General features: G+C 48.7%; 1 protein-coding gene and 1 long non-coding RNA gene across 8 annotated transcripts in view; one reads left to right on the top strand and one right to left on the bottom strand.

The window, feature by feature from the left end:
- Sla2 (Src like adaptor 2) overlaps window positions 1–16,454 on the bottom strand; it is a 26,961-nt gene extending 10,507 nt beyond the window's left edge. The window contains exons 1-5 of one of the 5 annotated variants that reach the window (XM_015480996.2): window positions 16,083–16,454; window positions 13,083–13,228; window positions 8,428–8,527; window positions 7,999–8,085; window positions 7,229–7,332 (exon numbers count right to left, since the gene is read on the bottom strand). In XM_015480996.2, coding sequence (XP_015336482.1) covers window positions 7,229–7,332; window positions 7,999–8,085; window positions 8,428–8,527; window positions 13,083–13,173 — 382 coding nt within the window. In that variant the 5' untranslated portion in view covers window positions 13,174–13,228; window positions 16,083–16,454. Of the gene's footprint in view, window positions 1–7,228; window positions 7,333–7,998; window positions 8,086–8,427; window positions 8,766–13,082; window positions 13,229–16,082 lie in introns of those variants that run through there. The other 4 variants (XM_015480993.2, XM_048810984.1, XM_048810985.1 and 1 more) reach the window with 4 other exon arrangements.
- Window positions 15,065–18,619, top strand: part of LOC125619001 — a 37,854-nt gene continuing 34,299 nt past the window's right edge. The window contains exons 1-2 of one of the 3 annotated variants that reach the window (XR_007350468.1): window positions 15,065–15,118; window positions 15,450–15,562. This is a non-coding gene — a long non-coding RNA (uncharacterized LOC125619001). Of the gene's footprint in view, window positions 15,563–18,619 lie in introns of all 3 variants that reach the window. The other 2 variants (XR_007350466.1, XR_007350467.1) reach the window with 2 other exon arrangements.

The following is an 18,619-nucleotide window of genomic DNA, read 5'->3' as shown; positions in this document are numbered from 1 at the left end:
AAAAAAAAAAAAAAAAAAAAAAAAAAAGTTCAATCCTCAGTACCAAAAAAAAAAAATAAAATAATAAAGCATATTAGTTGGGCTACTCAGGAGCCTGAGATTGGAGGACCTCAAGTTTGAGGCCAGCCTCAGCAATATACTGAGACCCTAAAAGAGTTAGGGATGGACTGAGGTTGTGGCTCAGTAGTAGAACACTTGCCTGGCACGTGTGAGGCACTGGGTTGAATCCTCAGCACCACATAAAAATAACTAAAAGTCATTGTGTCCATCTACAACTAAAAAAAAAAAAGAAAGAGGGATGTAATTCAGTGATAAAGCACCCATGGATGGGTTCAATCTCCAGTACCAAGGATAAAGAAAAAAGGGAAGAAAATGTATCAGTGGTGGTGTGGCTCACAGGTAGAGTACTTGTCTAGTATGTGTGAGGCCCTGGGTTTCTTTCTCAGCATTAAAAAAAAGTATTAGTATATAAGTTTCCTATTGCTGCTGTAACGTACTACCATAAATCTGGGCATGGTGATACATGCCTGTTATCCCAGTGACTTGGGAGGCTGAGGCAGGAAGATCTCAATTTTGAGGCCAGTCTCAACAATTTCCTGAAACAACTTATTGAGACCCTGTCTCAAGATAATAAATAATGCCAAGTGTGGCAGCACATGCCTGTAATCCCAGCATCTTAGGAGGCTGCAGCAGAAAGATCACAATTTCAAAGCCATCCTTAGCATCTTAGAGAGGCCCTAAGCAACTTGGCAAGACCCTGTCTCAAAAAGTGGGGGGCGGTGGCTGAGGATGTTGCTTAGTGGTTAAACATCCCTGGGTTCAATCCCTGGTCTTAATTAATTAATTAAATTAAGGTGTCAGCATGAGTTATGATCCTTCTGCATGCTCTAGAGGAGAACTCATTCCCTTGCCTTTTCCAGTTTTTAGAAGCCACCTGCATTCCTTCATTCAGAGCCTCTTCTTCCATCTTCCAAGCCAGTGACACCTTCCAATCTCTAATTCTGACTCTCCTGCCTTTCTCTTGTAAGGATCCTTGTGATTACATTGGGTACATCTGGATAATCCAAGACCATCTTCCCACCTCAAAATCCTTAACTTGGTACTGGGGATGTAGCTCAGAGGTAGGACACTTGCCAAGCATGTGCAAGGTCCTGGGCTTGATCCCCAGAACCTAGGGGTGGGGGTGGTTCATAAAACAATAATTTTAACTTAATCACATGTGCAAAGGCTGGCTGGGGATGTAGCTCAGTGGTAGAGTGCTTGCCAAGCAGGTGTGAGGCTCTAGGTTCAATCCCCAGTGTCATAAAACAATTGCATAAACTATCTTTTGCAAATAAAGTAACATGTTCACAGGTTCTTGGGATTAAGACTTGGACATTTCGGTGTGTGGGGGGGACCATGGACATTTCTGATACTTCCTCTCAACCTTATACAGAACATCTGAGAAAAACCTACGTCATACTGAATGAGAAAGACTAAAATTTTCCTTTTGAGATTGGAAACAAAGCAATAATGTTCTCATCACTTCTAAATAATATTGTGTTAGAGATCCTAGCAAGTGCAACTAGGCAAGAAAATAAAAGACATATGGAAAAGAATTTCCTTTTCTTTTTTTAGCACTGGGAATTGAACGCAGGAGTGCTCTACCACTGTGCTGCAAAACCAAGTTTTTTTTTTGTTTTTTTTTTTTTTTTTTTGAGACAGGATCTTGGTAAAGTGCTAAGATTGGCCTCATACTTGTGATCCTCCTGCCTCAGCCTCCCAAATCCTTTGGATTATAGGTATGCAACACCACTCTTGGCTTGGAAAATAAATAGTAAAAACGTTTTCGCTTCCAGATAAGACGATCCTATATAGAAGAAAATTCTAAGGAATCTACCAAAAAAAAAAAAAAGCTATTAGAACTGCAAAGTGAATTTAAAAGGTGAACAAAGCTGGACACAGTGGGCACATCTGTAATCTCAGTGACTCAGGAGACTGAGGCAGGAGGATCACAAGTTCCAAGCCAGACTGGGCTAACTTAGTGAGACCCTGTCTCAACAACAACAACAAAAAAGGGTGTTGGAGATGTAGCTTAGTGGTAGAGAGTCCCTGAGTTCAATCCCCAGTACCACAAAATAAGAATAAATGATGACCTGAAGTCAATATACTTTAAGAAGTATGTATTAAGGGGTCTCCTTTTCTTAGTGAATTCTCTTTGACTCTGGGAGTGCCTGGAACTCTGTACCTTTAAGAAGAGTCTCTTCTGGGCTGGGGTTGTGGCAAGGCCCTGGGTTCAATCCTCAGCACCACATAAAAATAAAGGTATTGTGTAGAACTACAACTAAAAAATAAATATTTTTTTAAAAAGAAGAAGAGGAGTCTCTTCTGGAGCTATGCTGTGACCCTGGAAAAGCTGTGCAATTGAGAAAGGGCGAAGTACCTGAACATGGGCCCCGAAGGCTAACTAATCCACCCGAATTAGTCACCAAGACCTCACACCCTTGGCATGGTTCTTCAGCCATGACTCTGATCAGAGTCACCACAGTTAATAGAACCAGAATGAGGCAGGAGAGGTGGCGCTTGCCTACAATCCCAGTTACTCAGATACTGAGGCAGGAGGATCACATTGGAGGCCAGTCTGGGCAAATTAGTGACACACTGTTTCAACAACAACAAATTAAAAAATTAAAAGGGCTAGGATGTGGGGCTCAGTCCCCAGTGCTGGTGGCGTGAGCAGAAAGGGTGATAGATACACTGCAGATCTGGCTGGTGGGCTCAGGATAAAAGGCCAGCTCTGCCCAACCCTCTGTGGGAACAGCTTACCTATCAAGGCTATTTGTGACTGGCCCTGCCACCCCACCTGCCTGGTATCCCACTGTCCTTCCTGCAGCATGCTCCCAGCCAGTGCCAAATACCTGCTTCTCTCTTCCAGCCCCAGGATATCTGCTTTATAACCCAGACCCCCTGGACTCAAATTCACGTATTGTAATACCCCTGCTGGGGCTGGGGGTGTAGCCCAATGGCACAGTGCTTACCCAGCATGCATGAGGCCGTGTGTTTGAAACCTAGCACTGGGGGAAAATATATAACTATATATATGAACTGTGCTGCCCATGCTCACTACTGTGTCTCCAAGGCATACCATCCTCTCAGATCTTTTTTTGGTATGGGGAAGTGAACCCAGGGGCACTTACTCACTGAGCCACATCCCCAGCCCTAATTTGTATTTTATTTAGAGGCAGGGTCTCAATGAGTTGCTTAGCACCTCGCTGTTGCTGAGGCTGGCTTTGAACTCAGGATCCTCCTGCCTCAGCCTCTGGAGCTGCTGGGATTTTAGGTGTACACCACTGTGTCTGATGGGATCTTGCTTTTTATACTGCTGAATCCCTGCCCTTTGGAATAGCGCCTGGCAGAGAGTCAATGTGCAATATCTGCTTGTTGAATGAATGTTTCTCCATTAATCACACAGACAGAGCCATGGCTACAAGTAGTTTTAAGGACCCCTTGTCACCATTTACACTCCTATTGCTATTTATAAGCACAGATGGTATTGGGAATGATTTTTTTAAATTAATTAATTAATTTATTTATATTGCAATACTGGGAATAGAACTCAGAGCCTTGCCCATGTTAGGCAAATACTCTATTACTGAACTATATTTATAGCCTTTTTAAAATTTGGATCCAGGCATTTACAACTGTAATCCCAGTGGCTCGGGAGGCTGGGGCAGGGGAATCGCGAGTTCAAAGCCAGCATCAGAAACTTAGCGAGGACCTAAGCAACACTGTGGGACCCTGTCTCTAAATAAAATGCAGAATAGGGCCAGGAATGTGGCTCAGTGTTTGAGTGCCTGAGTTCAATCCCTGGTAATCCCCCCAATTTAGTAAGACAGGGTCTTACTAAATTGCCCAGGTTGGCCTAGATCATCCTGCCTCAGTCTCTCAAGTTGCTGAGATTGTAGGTGTGCACCCTCTTGCACAGATGGGACTGGTCCTTGAAGGATTATTATCATTTCATTGTTTGGAGCAAAAACACATGGTGCATTTCCTGGATCTGCTAGCCCTGGGTACAGAAGGCCTCTTGGGACCAGACCCTACTGAGACAGCATACTGGGAACACACAGGCCCACGTGCTGGGTGTGCTGGGGGGCAACTGTGGTTTTGTCCTTGGCAGTCTGATGCTTTAAACGACCTGGACCTTCCCAGTTGGGGTGCAGTCTACCCCAGCTCTCCATCCTGTCTGCATATATAGGTATGCTCACCTACTGACTCATTTATTCAGTAAACATCTTTTGAGCACTTACTATATGCTGGACACTGCACCAGACCCAGACACAGGTATGATGAAATCATCATCCTCTGGGGAAATAAGAGCTGTCTTGCCAGCATATCCCACATCCAGGGTTTTCTTTAACGGTCCTCATTTCTTTCTTGTATTTATTTATTTATTCATTTTCAGTACTGGGGATTAAACCTAGGGGCACTCTACCTCTGAGCTGTATGCCCAGCCCTTTTTATTTATTTTGAGACAGGGTCTCACTAAGTTGCTAAGGCTAGTCTCAAACTTGTGATCCTCCTTCCTGAGTACCCCGAGTCACCGGGATTGCAGGTGTGTGCCATCTCACTCCACTAGTAGTCCTTGCTTTGGATATTTAGTTCCTGTGTCTTTCTCATCAGATAATATACTCAGATTTTAAGAAATAAATTTACTATAGCTACAGAAGAGGTCTTTGTAGGATGCTACGGGAGAGCAAAGTGTGACAAACAGCATCTGGAGGTGACTTGGAATGTGTTATGAAGGACAAGTGTGTGTTTGCAAGGGAAGCAATGGAGGAGAGGCTTTTCAGGCTGGGAGAGGACACTGTGTCAGGAGGAAGCAGAGGAAAGAACCAGTACTCACAGCACACCCGGTGGGCAGAGGGCACCGTGGAAGCCATGCGGGGCCTAGAAAGGGACCCACCAGGAAAAAAGGGAACGTGTGAGGTCCCAGATTCCGGAAAGCTTTGGAGGCTTAGGCAAAGTCACATCCAGGACCTTTGGGATCAGCTGTTCCAGTGACGCTGGGAGGAGGTGTGAAGGATCAGATCAGGAGCCGTGTGTAACAAGTAGGTCTATCACCTGCCTGAACTTTCCCTGCTGAGATGTCCAAGAAGCTGATGGTCTCAAGGATACTGACCTTCAGACCTCCCTGTCTGCTGCCTGAGGACCTGAGTCCTGACTTAGCAAGCCTAATGCAGAGGAGAGGCTCAGGAAGTGCTTCCCACCTCACCTTCCTGCTGTCCCTGCCTGTTCTACGTCTATAAAGGAGACTGATGAGCCCCCCAGGGGGCAGAAACCATCAGTCTCCCTTAAAGTGCCCAACACAGAACAGGCATAAGGACAGCAGGAAGGCGAAGTGAGGGGTGCTGTTGGGACCTGTCCCTAACCCCGGCACTGACCTCTGGCACAGTCCTGAGATCTCCACAAAGTTGCTTAATAACCGAGGTCTTGGGCCCTACTTGAGCCTAGAATAAGGCTCTCCATAGGCCTAGAGCAAGACTAGGTGAGTCCGAGGACTCTGGGGAGATGCAGGACCTCTCCTCGTCCTCAGGCCTGATTGCTGCTCCTGGGAGCTCAGGGTCCCAGACCCTCCACCTTGGTCTACATAGACTACAGCCCCTGCAGAGTACCCTTCCAGTCTTTGGACTTTGGCCCCAGAAAAGCTAATTCTGCTGTCACTGACTCAGTCAACAGTTAATTCTCATTGTATAAACACAAGATGCATAAGGTGAGAGTAAAAGACATTGTCTAAGCCTAGCAGGAGCTTTCACAGAGCCACGCCCCCAGCCTGACGTTGTCTCCTTATTTCCTTCTGAATTCCCTAGATTAGAACTATTTTTTCATACTTAAGAGAACAGCAGAACCATCCAGAGAGCTTAAAAAGGAAGCATATTTCTGGCCTCTGTCCCCAGCAGCCTGAATCAGTAGGTGGGTGGCAAGGCCCAAGAGCTGATGTTGCTGACCAGTTCCCTGATGTCTCCTATGCGCTGGGATCTGAGAACCACCATCTCATGATGTTGCCTGGGCCCCTAGAACTTTGCTTTCAAAAACTTTTTTTTTTTTTTTTTTAAACCACAAACCACTGAATAACATTTTACACTGTGACCCAGGACACATTTACTTATAAATAAATACCTCAAACAAAAGTTGCCTGCAGCGGTGTTTGCAGCGGGTTTGCCCAGCCTGGCCTGCACTGCCAGTTTCTAAATCCTGCCCTGCTCTCTCTGACTGATGCTGGCTGTACCTCAGAGTCCCCTAGGGGTGGGGGCACACTTTCATTTTCCAAAGCCCAGGATGAATTCCTGAGTAATTTAAATCAGAAATTAAACAGATGGCTTGCAGGCATCCAGAGTTTCTAAATCTTCCCCTGGTGATTCCACCCTGCAGCCAAGGTCCCCTCTGGGTGAGGGGACCCAGCTGTTATTATTTTATCATTATTATGTATCTATCTAGATATCTATCTATAGATATATATAGGTGGAGGTTCTGGGGATTGAACCCGGGGCCTTGTGCATTCGAGGCAAGCACTCTACCAACTGAGCCATATCCACAGCCCCTACATGTCTCCCTTTTTGATGAGAGCTGCACACTGAGGCATCCCCTTTTGCAGTTGCCTACGGGGACCTTAATCCCAGCAATTATGTGGATCCTTGAAGATCTTTATGGATTCCTGTGGGCTTTCTCCTTTACAGTTGACCATTTTTCTCTTGTATATGTGTCTTCTTTGGAAAGGGCAGAGTGACCACAAGGGCCAGTCACCTGATTCTTGGGGCTGAACCAGGCCAGAGAAAGGGTAGGGTAACTGAGCACAGAGCACTTCCTGTGGCTTCTCCAGCTGGCTCACCCTGTTGGTCTGCAGGGCCGGTCCCCATCAGCACCACTGCTGTGGTTTCCTGTTCCCAGCGGCTGCACAGGGGCCATCCTCCTGCCCCAGCCAGCTTATGGGGGCGGGGGTGGGGTTGCTGTTGTGGCCAAGATATTAGCAGGAGGGGCTGGAAGAGGTCAACCTAGGGAGCTCCCTAGGGAAGGAGAAAAGAGGCAAAGATATATTGGATGGGGCTCCACGGGGAGACTGAGGTAGAGGACTAAGAACCCTGTGACCCTGTCACAGTCAGTTCAAATAAGGGCAGGCCCTGGTCTACCCTCATTCCTGAGTGACTCTTTCCTAGGCTGTTTCTACACAGGAGGGCTGGGGCCTTTCACCCACCTCTCCTGCTCTGACTCTCCCGGATGAGGAAGGCCCCTCCAGGGTTCCCAGGCAACAACAGCAGTTCCTCCGCCTTCTCCCGGCTCAGGCCCTCATACAGCCACCTGGAGGAGGAAGGGCAAGGAGACTGGGGATGGGCCATGAAGATCTTACTGGAACCCTCCACTGCTCTGTGTGACCTTGGTGCAGCCCCCTCTCTCCCTTGCACTCTGGGTCTCACAGTTCTCTCTGCACCATGAAGAACAGGCCTCAGGGACTCAGATCCCCTCCAGTTTGTCCTAGCTATAGGGGTGCAGAAGAACAACCAAGGGGTCAGTTGGTGTTTTTTGCTGCAGGCCTCATTCCCTCTAGGGTGATCCCAGCCTCTCTCCCACCATGGCCCAGTCCCCCAGCACCCCGTATCTCTTCTCTTACCTTTCCAAGTCCTCATCTTCTTAAGAACTGTCCCCATTTTTTTTGCCTCAAGACATTTACAGACTGTGCCCACCTCTCACATATGCCTCTCACACTCTCCACCACTAGATCCTGGATGCTCTCCAGAGCCCCTGACCAGGACACCTCCTCTGGGGGGCCTTCCCCAGCCACCTCCCCAGGCTCCTGTCTCAGGGCCAGTGGTGCTGGGATCTGCTGCTCTCTGCTCCTGCCGAGCAGAGCCTGGGCCTGCTTCTCACTCCCCAGCTTCACTCAGTGTCTGGCTGGGGGTGGCCATGGGGGAGCAGGCTTGTGGGAAGGAGATCCCCGAAGGCAGGCAGGGGTGAGAGTGTGTTCACCTGTGGGAGACCTTGGCCACGTGCATGCTGGGGACACTGTACTCTCTCCCTGAGACTTCTGACAGCACTGTCCACCAGTCTCCATCCCTGAAAGAGAAAGCAGAGAGGGCACCTCTTTCAGAAGGGTCAAGACCCTGGGACTGCTTACTTGGGGTTCACACGGATCCTCTCAGCTGACTCCTGCAGCCACCTGTTTCCACCAGCCAGTCCCGACCCCTCCTGGACAGGGTGGCTAGCAGATGGCATGAGCCAAAACTCCCTGTTCCAAGGCCCCAGCCCCTCTGTCTCTCCCTGCAGGTAGTCAAGCTGCTTAAAACCCCAGACAGGGCCATGATCACCTGCGAGGTTTTCAGAAAAGGCCTCAGGCTTTTTCTGAAGCACCTCTCCCCTTTTAGTGCATCTCCAGGTGCCCAGAGCCCACAGACTTACTCAGACAGGATGGTCAATGGCTCTCCTAGTCTCAGAGACGGCTCAGTCTGGCCGCCTGCCGGGAAACTGCCCAGAGCCACAGCTGTGGCCTTGCTCTTCTCTGGATGGAGAGATAGACAGTCACTCTCCTGGTTAGCATTCCTTCCAGATATCAGGTCTAGTGACATCTGGTCTGGGTCTGGCTCCCTCTTTCACCCTCTCACGGGCATCCTGCAGGAAGGCCACCTGGAGTCTGAAGTTCTTCCAGGGGGCTCTGTTGAGCTTGGGGGTGCCCAGGTAGTTCTTGGGGTCCTCATGGGGGCTTCAAGCTCATGTACCAAGAAGAAGGTTTTGAGTTTCTGAGTTCAAAGAGGAATGGGGCTCCTGGTTATGACTCCTTTTTAAATTTTTTTTTGTAGTTGTTGATAGACCTTTATTTTATGTATTTATATGTGGTGCTGAAAATCAAACCCAGGGCCTCACACGTCCTAGGCAAGGCCTTCACACATGCTGAGCCACAACCCCAGCCCCTATGACTCCTTTTTATATACAACTCTTCACAGAGATTTTTTTAATATACAAGGGATTGAACCAAACAGCACTTAACCACTGAGCCACATCCCTTACTCTTTTTTTTTAATATTTATTTTTTAGTTGTAGTTGGGCACAATACCTTTATTTCACTTTTTTATTTTTTTTATATGGTGCTGAGGATCGAACCCAGGGTCTTGCATGTGTGAGGCGAACGCTCTACCACTGAGCCACAACCCCAGCCCTCCCCTACCCTTTTTTATTTTGAGACAGGGTCTCACTAAGTTGCTTAGGGCCTCACTAAGTTGTTGAGCCTGGCTTTGAATGTGATCCTCCTGCCTCAGTCTCCCGAGCCACTGGGATTATGGGTAAGGGATGTGGCTCAGTGGTTAAGTGCTGTTTGGTTCAATCCCTTGTATATTAAAATCCCTTGTATATTAAAATCCCTTGTATATTCACTGTGCCACGCTCTTCACAGAGATTTTGATGAAGTAATTCTGCTGCTCAGAAACTCAAAACCTACGACCCTAGACTGCGGATGCAGCTCAGTGTTAGGGCGCTTGTCTGGCATATAGAGTCCTGGATTTGATCCCCAGCACAAACAAAACAAAAAACAAAAACAAAACTCCTAGAAACCCTAAGCAAGTATGAGTGTGGTCTTAGCTTCTGATGATGCGACAGGTACTATGAGTGCGCATGACCTCTGAAAACTGGGGAAGGAAACTCAGGCCAGGCTAGCAGCTGAGCCTGGGTCCCTGGAGCCCTGGGGCAGGCATGGCCGAGCACCAGCCCTGAGCACTCACTCTTGGGAGACAGGAGAAAAGGACTGGAAAGTGAAAGCCACCTTCCCTTCCACTGTGGGACCCCACTGCTCCCCTCATTCCTGGTCCTGTTGACTTGTTCAGGCTTGTGGAGGGGCCTGTGAGCTGACAGATATGAATAGGCTCTGTAACTCTAGGGTGCTGTGCTGCCCAGGGCAGTAGGAGGAGGTCTATGCTGCCCCCTGAGAGGCCGTTCCAGACCCCTGTTCCAGGCCTAACCCAGAGCAGGTGCCACACTGGAGTTGGGGGCTGCCAAAGTTCTAGGCCTCCTCCCCACTGTCACTCTCTGAGCACCTGTATGTCCAGCCCAGTGAGGGCTTTCAGTCAGCCCTCCTGGATGGTCCTCTCTACTCAACCCCATTGTGCAGGGAGGTCTGGGGCCCTGACAGGCACTCAGAGGAGAAGTGAGAACACAGACTCTACACCACACCACCCTGGCAGGAGGAGAAGGGCTTGGGTAGAAATGTATCTCTCAGGAGGGGCTCCATCTCCTTAGGAGGCTGAGATCTACACAGGGGAGTTACTGGCCTGGGAATGGTCCTGAGGATGTGGTAGCCAGGAGGCCCAACTTTGAGGCTGAGCCTCAAGCAGCAAGTAGCTCTCTTAGCACACGACTAACATCCCCCACCCACCTCAGGGATCAGCCAACCCAGTCTAACAAGACCCCACTATGTATGCAGGGACTTCTAGGTCTGAAAAACTTGCCTTCAGTGGTTTCTGGAAACTTCTTCATTTGCATCCCACCCTGCTGATCCTTTCTAGGGATGGTCCCTGAAAGACTTGTTAGCACCTAATTGCATTAAGCTATTAAAAGCACAAGGTCAGCAAGAAAAATTCATTGGTCTCCTAGATGTTCCTGGAGGAGTTAAGGTCTGAGAACTCTGAGATGCCTTTGAGATGGAGTTGGTCTAGACAGGGAGAGGCAGACACAGATGGACAGACAAGGACCCAGAGGTTGGGAGGTGGCTGAAGGGTCTCTGCCATGGGTGGCCAAGGGAAGAGTGAGACTGATTTCAGAATGAACATTTTCCCACATGTCCTCAAAGACACCCCCTGAGATAGATCCCTTGGCGGGGGGGGGGGGGACGGACTCCTTAGGAACCAGGTCTCTCTGTCTCTGAGTGCTCTTTGTAGCACAAGCCTAGCCAGCCCATGGTGCAGGGAAATGCCTGCTGCTTGAGTAAACAACACAAGTCTTACGGAGGTCACTCCGCAAGAATGGAACAAAGAGGCCTGGAAGGGCCCCTCCTGTTTCTGGAAGGCCTGACCCTCTCACAATTGTCCCCACTCAGACTGGCTGACTTGCTTTCACCCTTCACCTCCTCAGAAAGCCAGCCCTGACTTGGCCCTCTGCGCACAATCTCAGAGTCTCTCTGAGCATGCAGTTGCCAAATTGAACACAACTGTCATTATTGGTTCACGGTTTGTTTCTGGGGCTCAACTGTCCCTAAAGACAGAGACTATGCCTGCCTGTTCATTGCTGTGACTTCAGGTTTTGGCACAGGACTGGTTTGCAGTTGAGCTTCAGTACGCTTAAGAGGGAGGCTAAGTTGATGGACAGATAGCTCCTGGAGGGAGTGACCCCAAACTCACAACCCAAACTCACACTCCGGCTGGGACAGGGGCAGATCTACTGAGAGGTCTTCCTTTCCTTCCTCCCTCCTTCCCTGGAGATACTATGCCAGGGAGAGCTTGGCTCACCTAGGGCCCCACAGGCAAGGAGGGCCCTGTACAACAGGAGTGGTCACCACCCTCAGTAGCCCTGGGCATGTCTCAGAGCAGCCTCAGGACGCTGCCTGTGGCTAGGCTTGGAGGAAGCCAAGGTGGAGGTTTGTGGTTTGCAGGTCTCTTTCTGCAGGGCCTCTCAGTGCAGATGGTAGCTACAAGGAGGCAACTGTTTTCCTGACCCAACAGGAAACCTCTGGGACCTAGGGTGCCAAGGCCTGTGGGCCTGGGAGAGGCAACCATTAGGGAAATAAGGGATTCAGGCAGAGGAGAGGGAAGGAAGCCCTGCACCATAGGGGAATTTTGGGGTTGGGGACAGCTCCTACCCAAACCTTGATACCCAGACATCTTAGCTTTGCAGTCTCTAGTCCAGCTTAATTGCCCACATCCTTCTAGAAGCACGGCTTGGCTTGGAGTGATCTTGTTATCTGTGAGGTTAATTCTATGGGTCATTGTGGCTTGGCCACAGTACCCAGATAATATTTGGCCAAACACCAGTTTAGATGTTGCTGTGAAGATACTCTTAAAAAAAAATTAAATTGGTAGACTGAGTAAAGTGGATTATCATGGGTGAGCCTCATTCAATCAATCAAGGGCCTTATGAGAGACGTGCAAGGTCCTTTGAGGACATGGATTAGTTCTGCCTGTGGATTGCCATTGGACTCAGGACCATAGCACCGATTCCCCTCGGGTCTGCAGCCTGCTTGGCAGACTTCAGACTTGACAATCCCATACTCACGTGAGCTGATTCCTAACAATGGATATCTCTCCCCCACCACCCTATTGGTTCTCTTTCCTTAATTATTATTATTATTATTTTTTCACGGTACTGGGGATCAAACCCAGGGCCTCATGCTAGGCAGGCGCTTTACCATTGAGCTACAGCCCCTGCCCCTAATACTTTATCCAAACTCCAAATCAGGATGTGATTTGAGAAAGGATTTATGGGATGTTTCAAAGAACAAGAAATAGACCAGAGGCCATGGTTTTGATGTAAAAATACTAAAATTTCTAGGATATTTAAATTGCCCAACTGTTTTAAAAGCTGGTATTTTTAGTCAGAATTGTCTTAGAGAATCATGGTAATAGGCTCAGGATACATACTGCAGGTGCTATTTTATTTTTCCCACCAGTAAGGGAGCCCTGATTTTGCATCAAGTATTTCACAGTTCTTCTGAGGTCCAGGAGAATTTTCTGCAGTGTTGGAAATGTCTTATATTCTGTGCTTTCCAATAAGGTCCATTAGCTCTATGTGGCTACCAAATCCTTGAAATGTGGCTCATGTGACTGAGGAACTGAGTTACTTTTTTTCCAGTGCTGAGGATCTAACCCAGGGCCTTGTGCATGCTAGGCTTGAGCTCTGTCACTGAGCTACGCCCCAGCCCCTCATGTTTTCTCCTTTATCTGGCGGTTCAATGTTTCTACCTCAAAGTAATCTCCATAGGAGCAGGGCCCCCACCTTCATGGCTCACTAAGAAGAACAGTAGATGCTGGGTCTATACCTAGTGATGTGCAGGTGTTGCTTGTCATGAAGGCACAGAGGTAGTGGAGTGTGGGACTGTGCAGCCTCATGCTGCCTGCCCAGGCCCCACAGCCTACCTGCTTGCATGAGCTCAGGTCCTTGGCCTGGGACAGGAGGGCTGGAACTTGGGCTTGGCAGGGTTTTCCTTCGGCTGGGCAGGCTTCCCATCCTTCCTCAGCAGAACTGTTAGAAGCACACCACCCAGGGAGACCTGAAAGAGAAGCTGCCATGGGGACAGAGCATATGGCTCCTGCTCTGGTCTCAGATACCCATACCCATCTCTCTCCTACTGGGCCCTGCTGATCTCCTGGAGAGCTTAGGGGAATGGCCTTTCCCCAGGACCAGACTCCAGCCTCCTCCTGTAGACCCAAGGCTGCCTGCAAATTGCGAAGCTGCTTTCTCTGCATTCCCTCTCCTCTAGGCTGCAGCCATGCTCAGTTCTTTGCTCCTGGGCCTTCCATGACTGGCCTGCCCTCTCCTCCCCTTTCAGACCTATCTGTATCCTGCCCTTTCCTAGCCAGCTCTTCCTGAATCCTCAGCCTTTGCTGATCCTCCCTTGAATTCCCGTGGCCCACTTGGAACCACTTCTCAGACGTGGGCTCGTGTTCTACTACTGTATGGGAAGGGAAAGGGGCCTGACAGTGAGCTCACTCCAGGCACACCAGGAGCCACAGCTAGGGTCAGGGTGGCAAGTGGAGTCAGAGGGTTTGGGGATTAGTGTCAAAACAATCAGAGCTGACATTGGACATGTTGTTGTTGGTGTTACAGGGCAGAGTAAGATGCCAGGGAGGCTGTATGGCAGTGACTTGCAAGGCTCTGGGCAACGGGCTGTCAGACTACTTCCTCTCTTGGTGCCTCCTTTTCCGCATCTGAAAAATGGGGATTACAACACCCAGCATATGGCTCCTAGAGATAATTCCCTGAAAAACCTACCCAGGCCCTACATTTCCTTTCTCTTGTCCTGAATGTCACTTCTCAGAAGCCTCTAACTTCCTGTTGTGTTCCTTACAAAGTTATTTTATTTTTTGTGGTGTTGGGGATCAAACTGCGGCCTCACACATGCCAGGCAAGCTCTCCACCACTGAGCCACATCCCCAGCCTCACACTCAAGTGCTTGATCTGCCATTATCCTACAGTTCCATGCTCCTTTCCCCAGCATCCAGTGAGACCCCCACAGAAGGCACTGGATACCCGTTAACTAAACGAACAGAAATGATTATTTCTTTGGACAGGTGTCTTGTCCTTAGAATAATTCACATTCCCAGGTTCTAGAGTGATGCTGATCTTTCCAAACATTGTGTCAAAATGTTGGGGGCTGGGCTGAGTTCTGTATTTTTTCTCGGATGGTTTTATGCTTTTCAGTAGATTATGCCAGTCTGTTTTCCTTTAGCTGGCGTTCAGAGTTTTTGCTCTTTAGCAAGGGTGGGGAGTTAGAGAGGGGAACTCACAAAATGGTGTGGTGACATGGTGGTCACCTTCCTTGCTTTTGAACCCCACATTGCCTGGATGAAAACCATGCCCATCACGTCTGTGGCCTCCTGGGCCAGTCTTCTCTGAGGAGTAAAGATCCTGCCTTTGAGGATGGAATACTTGTGCCAGGTCCCTGCCCTCTGTTCTCCAGTCCCATGTCATCAATGGGAATCATAATACTTGTCTGCTGCTGCTTCTCCATGCGGAGCTCAGTGTTCAGAGACAGGAGCAAGATGGGCCATCACTTGGCACATTTTCTACTCAGTCTTTTTGGATCTGGCAGCGTTGGAGTGAGATGGTGCTGGGTCCCTAAGCGCTAGGGCACAATTTCAGTTTGGTTCCTCAGAGTCCCTGCTGCCCCAGCCCGTCCTTACCCCTTGGGTATGAGGTACAGGACAAATGCTTCACTTTCCATCTGACCTGGGTAGCATGGGTGACTTATTCAGACTTATTCAGACTTGCCTGGTCTGAGCTGTGTGTCCTTAGACAAAGCAGGGATCCTAATATTGACTCCACAGGGTTGTGAGGAGAAGGGGAGGAGCTTGGCATGGAGCAGGTGTCAGTAAGGCTTAGTTTCCTTTCCCCTCCTTCAGCAAGACCACAATCATCAACTGCAATCAACTCAGAGAGGACTTCTTTGCAGGTGGGGCTGGGGGATGGGCGCCAGGGCAATAAGGGAGCTGCATGCATGCTGGGTCTGCAGCTTTCTCCACCTGATCTGGTCCAGGCCAGGAAGCCCCTGAGGCAATATGAAGACCAGGTGGCAGCAGGGCAGGCCCAGGAGAAGGAGGTGTGGGCTGCAATATTTATAAGAGGAAATCGAATCATTAACCACACATACTTCAGCAACTTACTGTGTGCTAGGCACTTTCTAGGGGACCTGTGTGAGTGGGTGGCAGGAAAGAGTAAAAGGCAGCTGAGATCAGCACACTGCCCGGCTTTGTTCTGATCATCCCACTTGAGTCTCATTTCAGATGCAAGGACCAGGGCCCCAGAGGATGACCTCGTGCTTGGGCAGCTGGTTAGTGCAGAGCTGGACTACTATCCACTCTTCGGTGCCTGTGAAGATCATTTTTCAGCAGTGGGGGTAAGAATGAGGAATTTGGATTAAGCTAAAGGGGGGCCTCTTGCTCTTTTTCTTTTTGGAGTTGAGAACAGCATCCAGGGCCCCACTGAGGTACACTCCCAAACCCTTTCCTGCTTTTTCAACTGAGAATCTCACTCTTTTGAAAGATCTGGCAGCTGGGGGTGTTTTCAGAGAGGATAATCCACAGCCCTCTTACTCAACTGAATTTGAAAGACTGTGGCCCAGAGAGGGGCCAAAAGTCACACAACAAGTAACTAACCAAGAGGGGTCTAGAACAGGCAATGTACAAAAACAAGCTGGAGAATAAAATAAATCTCTAGGAGGTGGTCAAAGTGGGAGAGGGGATCTTAGTTCCTTCAGGGTCCCAGAAACCACCTCTTACAGTCCCAGTAGAACCACCTCCCCTCCTCCTGGAACATTTGCTTCCTAACTGTAAATAAAGCCCACTCCCAGCCTTGGAGGGCATCACTCTTCCTCATCTATGCTGAGCCCACCAGGAAACAGAAGCAAGTATACTTACTAGTTTCTTGTCATCAGAGACTTGGGCAGGACATCAGCTAAAACCATGCTTTGGCTGGTCAGCTTAGGGCTTTGGGGGTCCCTTCTGGAAATCTGCCAATGTCCTTGGTCCTAGGCCACCCAGAACTCAGACTCAGAGGAACTTCAGAAGGACTCTTGATGTCAGAGTGGGTTAGTTCAGCATCTATCTTGTGATCAGCAGTTTGTACTCCAGGATAGGACAGGGACCCAGGCTCCTTAGGGACCCCAGATTGGGCAATCCTCACCAGCACAGCAGGACAAGGCAGGTGGCCTAGGGATCTGTGACTGTCACAGACACAGGCATGCCTCCTCTGAGCTCTGGCTCCTGTCTGCAGATTGTGGTTCTCACAACCACTCGCTTCCTCTGACGGCATCAGAGACCATCGAGGAGCCACCTTGCCCAAGTTCCTGTTTCTAGGGTAGCAGTGGCTGCCTCTGCATGATCCCAGAGCAGGAGATTCTTCTCTGGCTTTGTGGCTTGGTCCGGGTCTGAGAGAAATGAGCAGGGGTTTCCCATGCTGGCCTGACCATAGTAATCACTGAAGCAACTTAATTTTAGTACTACTGTTTCTGGGATCCTTTCATGCCTTCTGAATTTAGGTTGTCAGAGGAGAAGCCTAGGAATTAAACTTTAAATATTCCAAGAGAATCCTTTGGTAAGTTTGGGAAGCACTGCCTTCCCACACTTTACTTTTTTGTGGTGCTGGGGATGGAACCCAGGACTTCATGCATGCTAGGCAAGCGCTCTACCACTGAGCTGCATCCCCAGCCCTAAACTATAGATTCTGCCTCAGTTGGTCTGAAGTGGGGCTCAAATTTTGGCATTTTTCTTTCTTTTTGTGGTACTGAGTATAGAACTCAGGAATATTCTACCACTAAGTTACATCCCAAGTCCTTTTTATTTTTTGAGGCAGGGCCTCACCAAGTTGCCCAAGCTAGGCTTGAAATTTATATCCTGGTGCTTCAGCTTTCTGAGTAGCTAGGATTGCAGGTGTACGACACTGTGGGCAGCAAGATTTTGCATTTCTTTCTCCCTCCTTCCTTTTTTCTTCTCTCCCCCTTTATCTTCTTTTGTTCTCCATCTCTCTTTCTGCATCTCTTTTCTCTTTATAAGTAATTTAGATGGGCATGGTGGCGCACACCTGTGATCCCAGCGGCTCGGGAGGCTGAGGCAGGAGGATCACAGGTTCAAAGCCAGCCTCAGCAATATTGAGGCACTAAGCAACTCAGTGAGACTCTGTCTCTAAGTAAAATATAACAAAAGGGCTGGAGATGTGGCTCAGTGGTCGAGTGCCCAAGTTCAATTCCCGGTACAAGAAAAAAAAAATATTTTTTATTTGGCAGTACTGAGGATTGAACCCAGGGGTGCTCTACCACTGAGCTACACCCCCTGCTCTTTGATCCTTTTTAGTTTTTTGAGACAGGGTCTCACTAATTGGTCCGGGTTGACTCTGAACTTGCAATCCTCCTACACCAGTCTCCGGAGTACCTGGGATCATAGGATAGGACAGGGATCCATGCTCCTTAGGGAGCCACTGTGCTCACTTGAGATATTGCATTTCTAGCAGGCTTCCAAGACGATATCCATTGTGCTGGTCTGGGAATTACACTTTAAAGAGCAAGATCTGGGAGCTGACGCTATACCTCAGTGGTAGTTCTACCACCAAAGTACTTAACATATTTAAGGTCCTGGGTTTATTCTCCAGCGGGAAAATTCCTCTGGGTTCAATCCCCAGTATTGGGTGGAAATCTCAACATTATTTCTCAAAGTATGGTATCAGATCAGCAGCCTCAGCATCACCTGGGAATTTGTTAGACATGCAAATCCTCAGTTCCCATCAGATCTACTGAATCAGAAATGCTGAGGTCAGGGCCCAGGAATGTTGCTTTTTTAAAAAAAAAAATTTTCATTTGTAGATGGACACAATACCTTTATTTTTATGTGGTACTGAGGATTGAACCCAGTGCCTCACATATGCAAGAGAAGCCTCTTCCACTGAGCCACAACACCACCCTCCCCCTAAGGTTTTCAAAAGTACTTTAGGTGATTCTGATGCATGTCTTAGCTTGAGGATCTGTGGTGTAGGATAAAGGATCTGACAGAACTACACTGCCCACAGCTCATTAAAATTTAATGCAGCCACCTGCTGCCTCCCCCTCAAGGGGCCTGATACTTCTGGAGACAGATGCTCTTTAACACAAAAATTTGGATTGTACTGAAATGCTCTTAATCTAGTTCAGACTCTGCAGCCTTATCTGGTTCCTTGCCAGTAAGAGCTCACTTCTGCTGATCCCTTGCTCCCAGGGAAGGCTGGTTTGATATGTATCTCTGCAGGGACTTGGTAACAGAGCTGAAAGAGTCAGAGGAGAGGAGCATTCTTTGTTTTTGGTAATGGGGACTGAATCCAGTGGTGTTTAACCACTGAACCACATCCCTAGCCCTCTTTATTTTTTTAGACAAGGTCTCAGTAAGTTTCTGAGGCTGGCTTTGAACTCATGATCCTCCTGCCTTAGTCT

The sequence above is a fragment of the Marmota marmota genome, unplaced genomic scaffold (genome assembly GCF_001458135.2).
Source record: "Marmota marmota marmota unplaced genomic scaffold, marMar, whole genome shotgun sequence".
Taxonomy (NCBI): domain Eukaryota; kingdom Metazoa; phylum Chordata; class Mammalia; order Rodentia; family Sciuridae; genus Marmota; species Marmota marmota.
The sequence above is the reverse complement of the archived record's forward strand: the minus strand, read 5'-3'. Positions and strand labels throughout refer to the sequence as shown.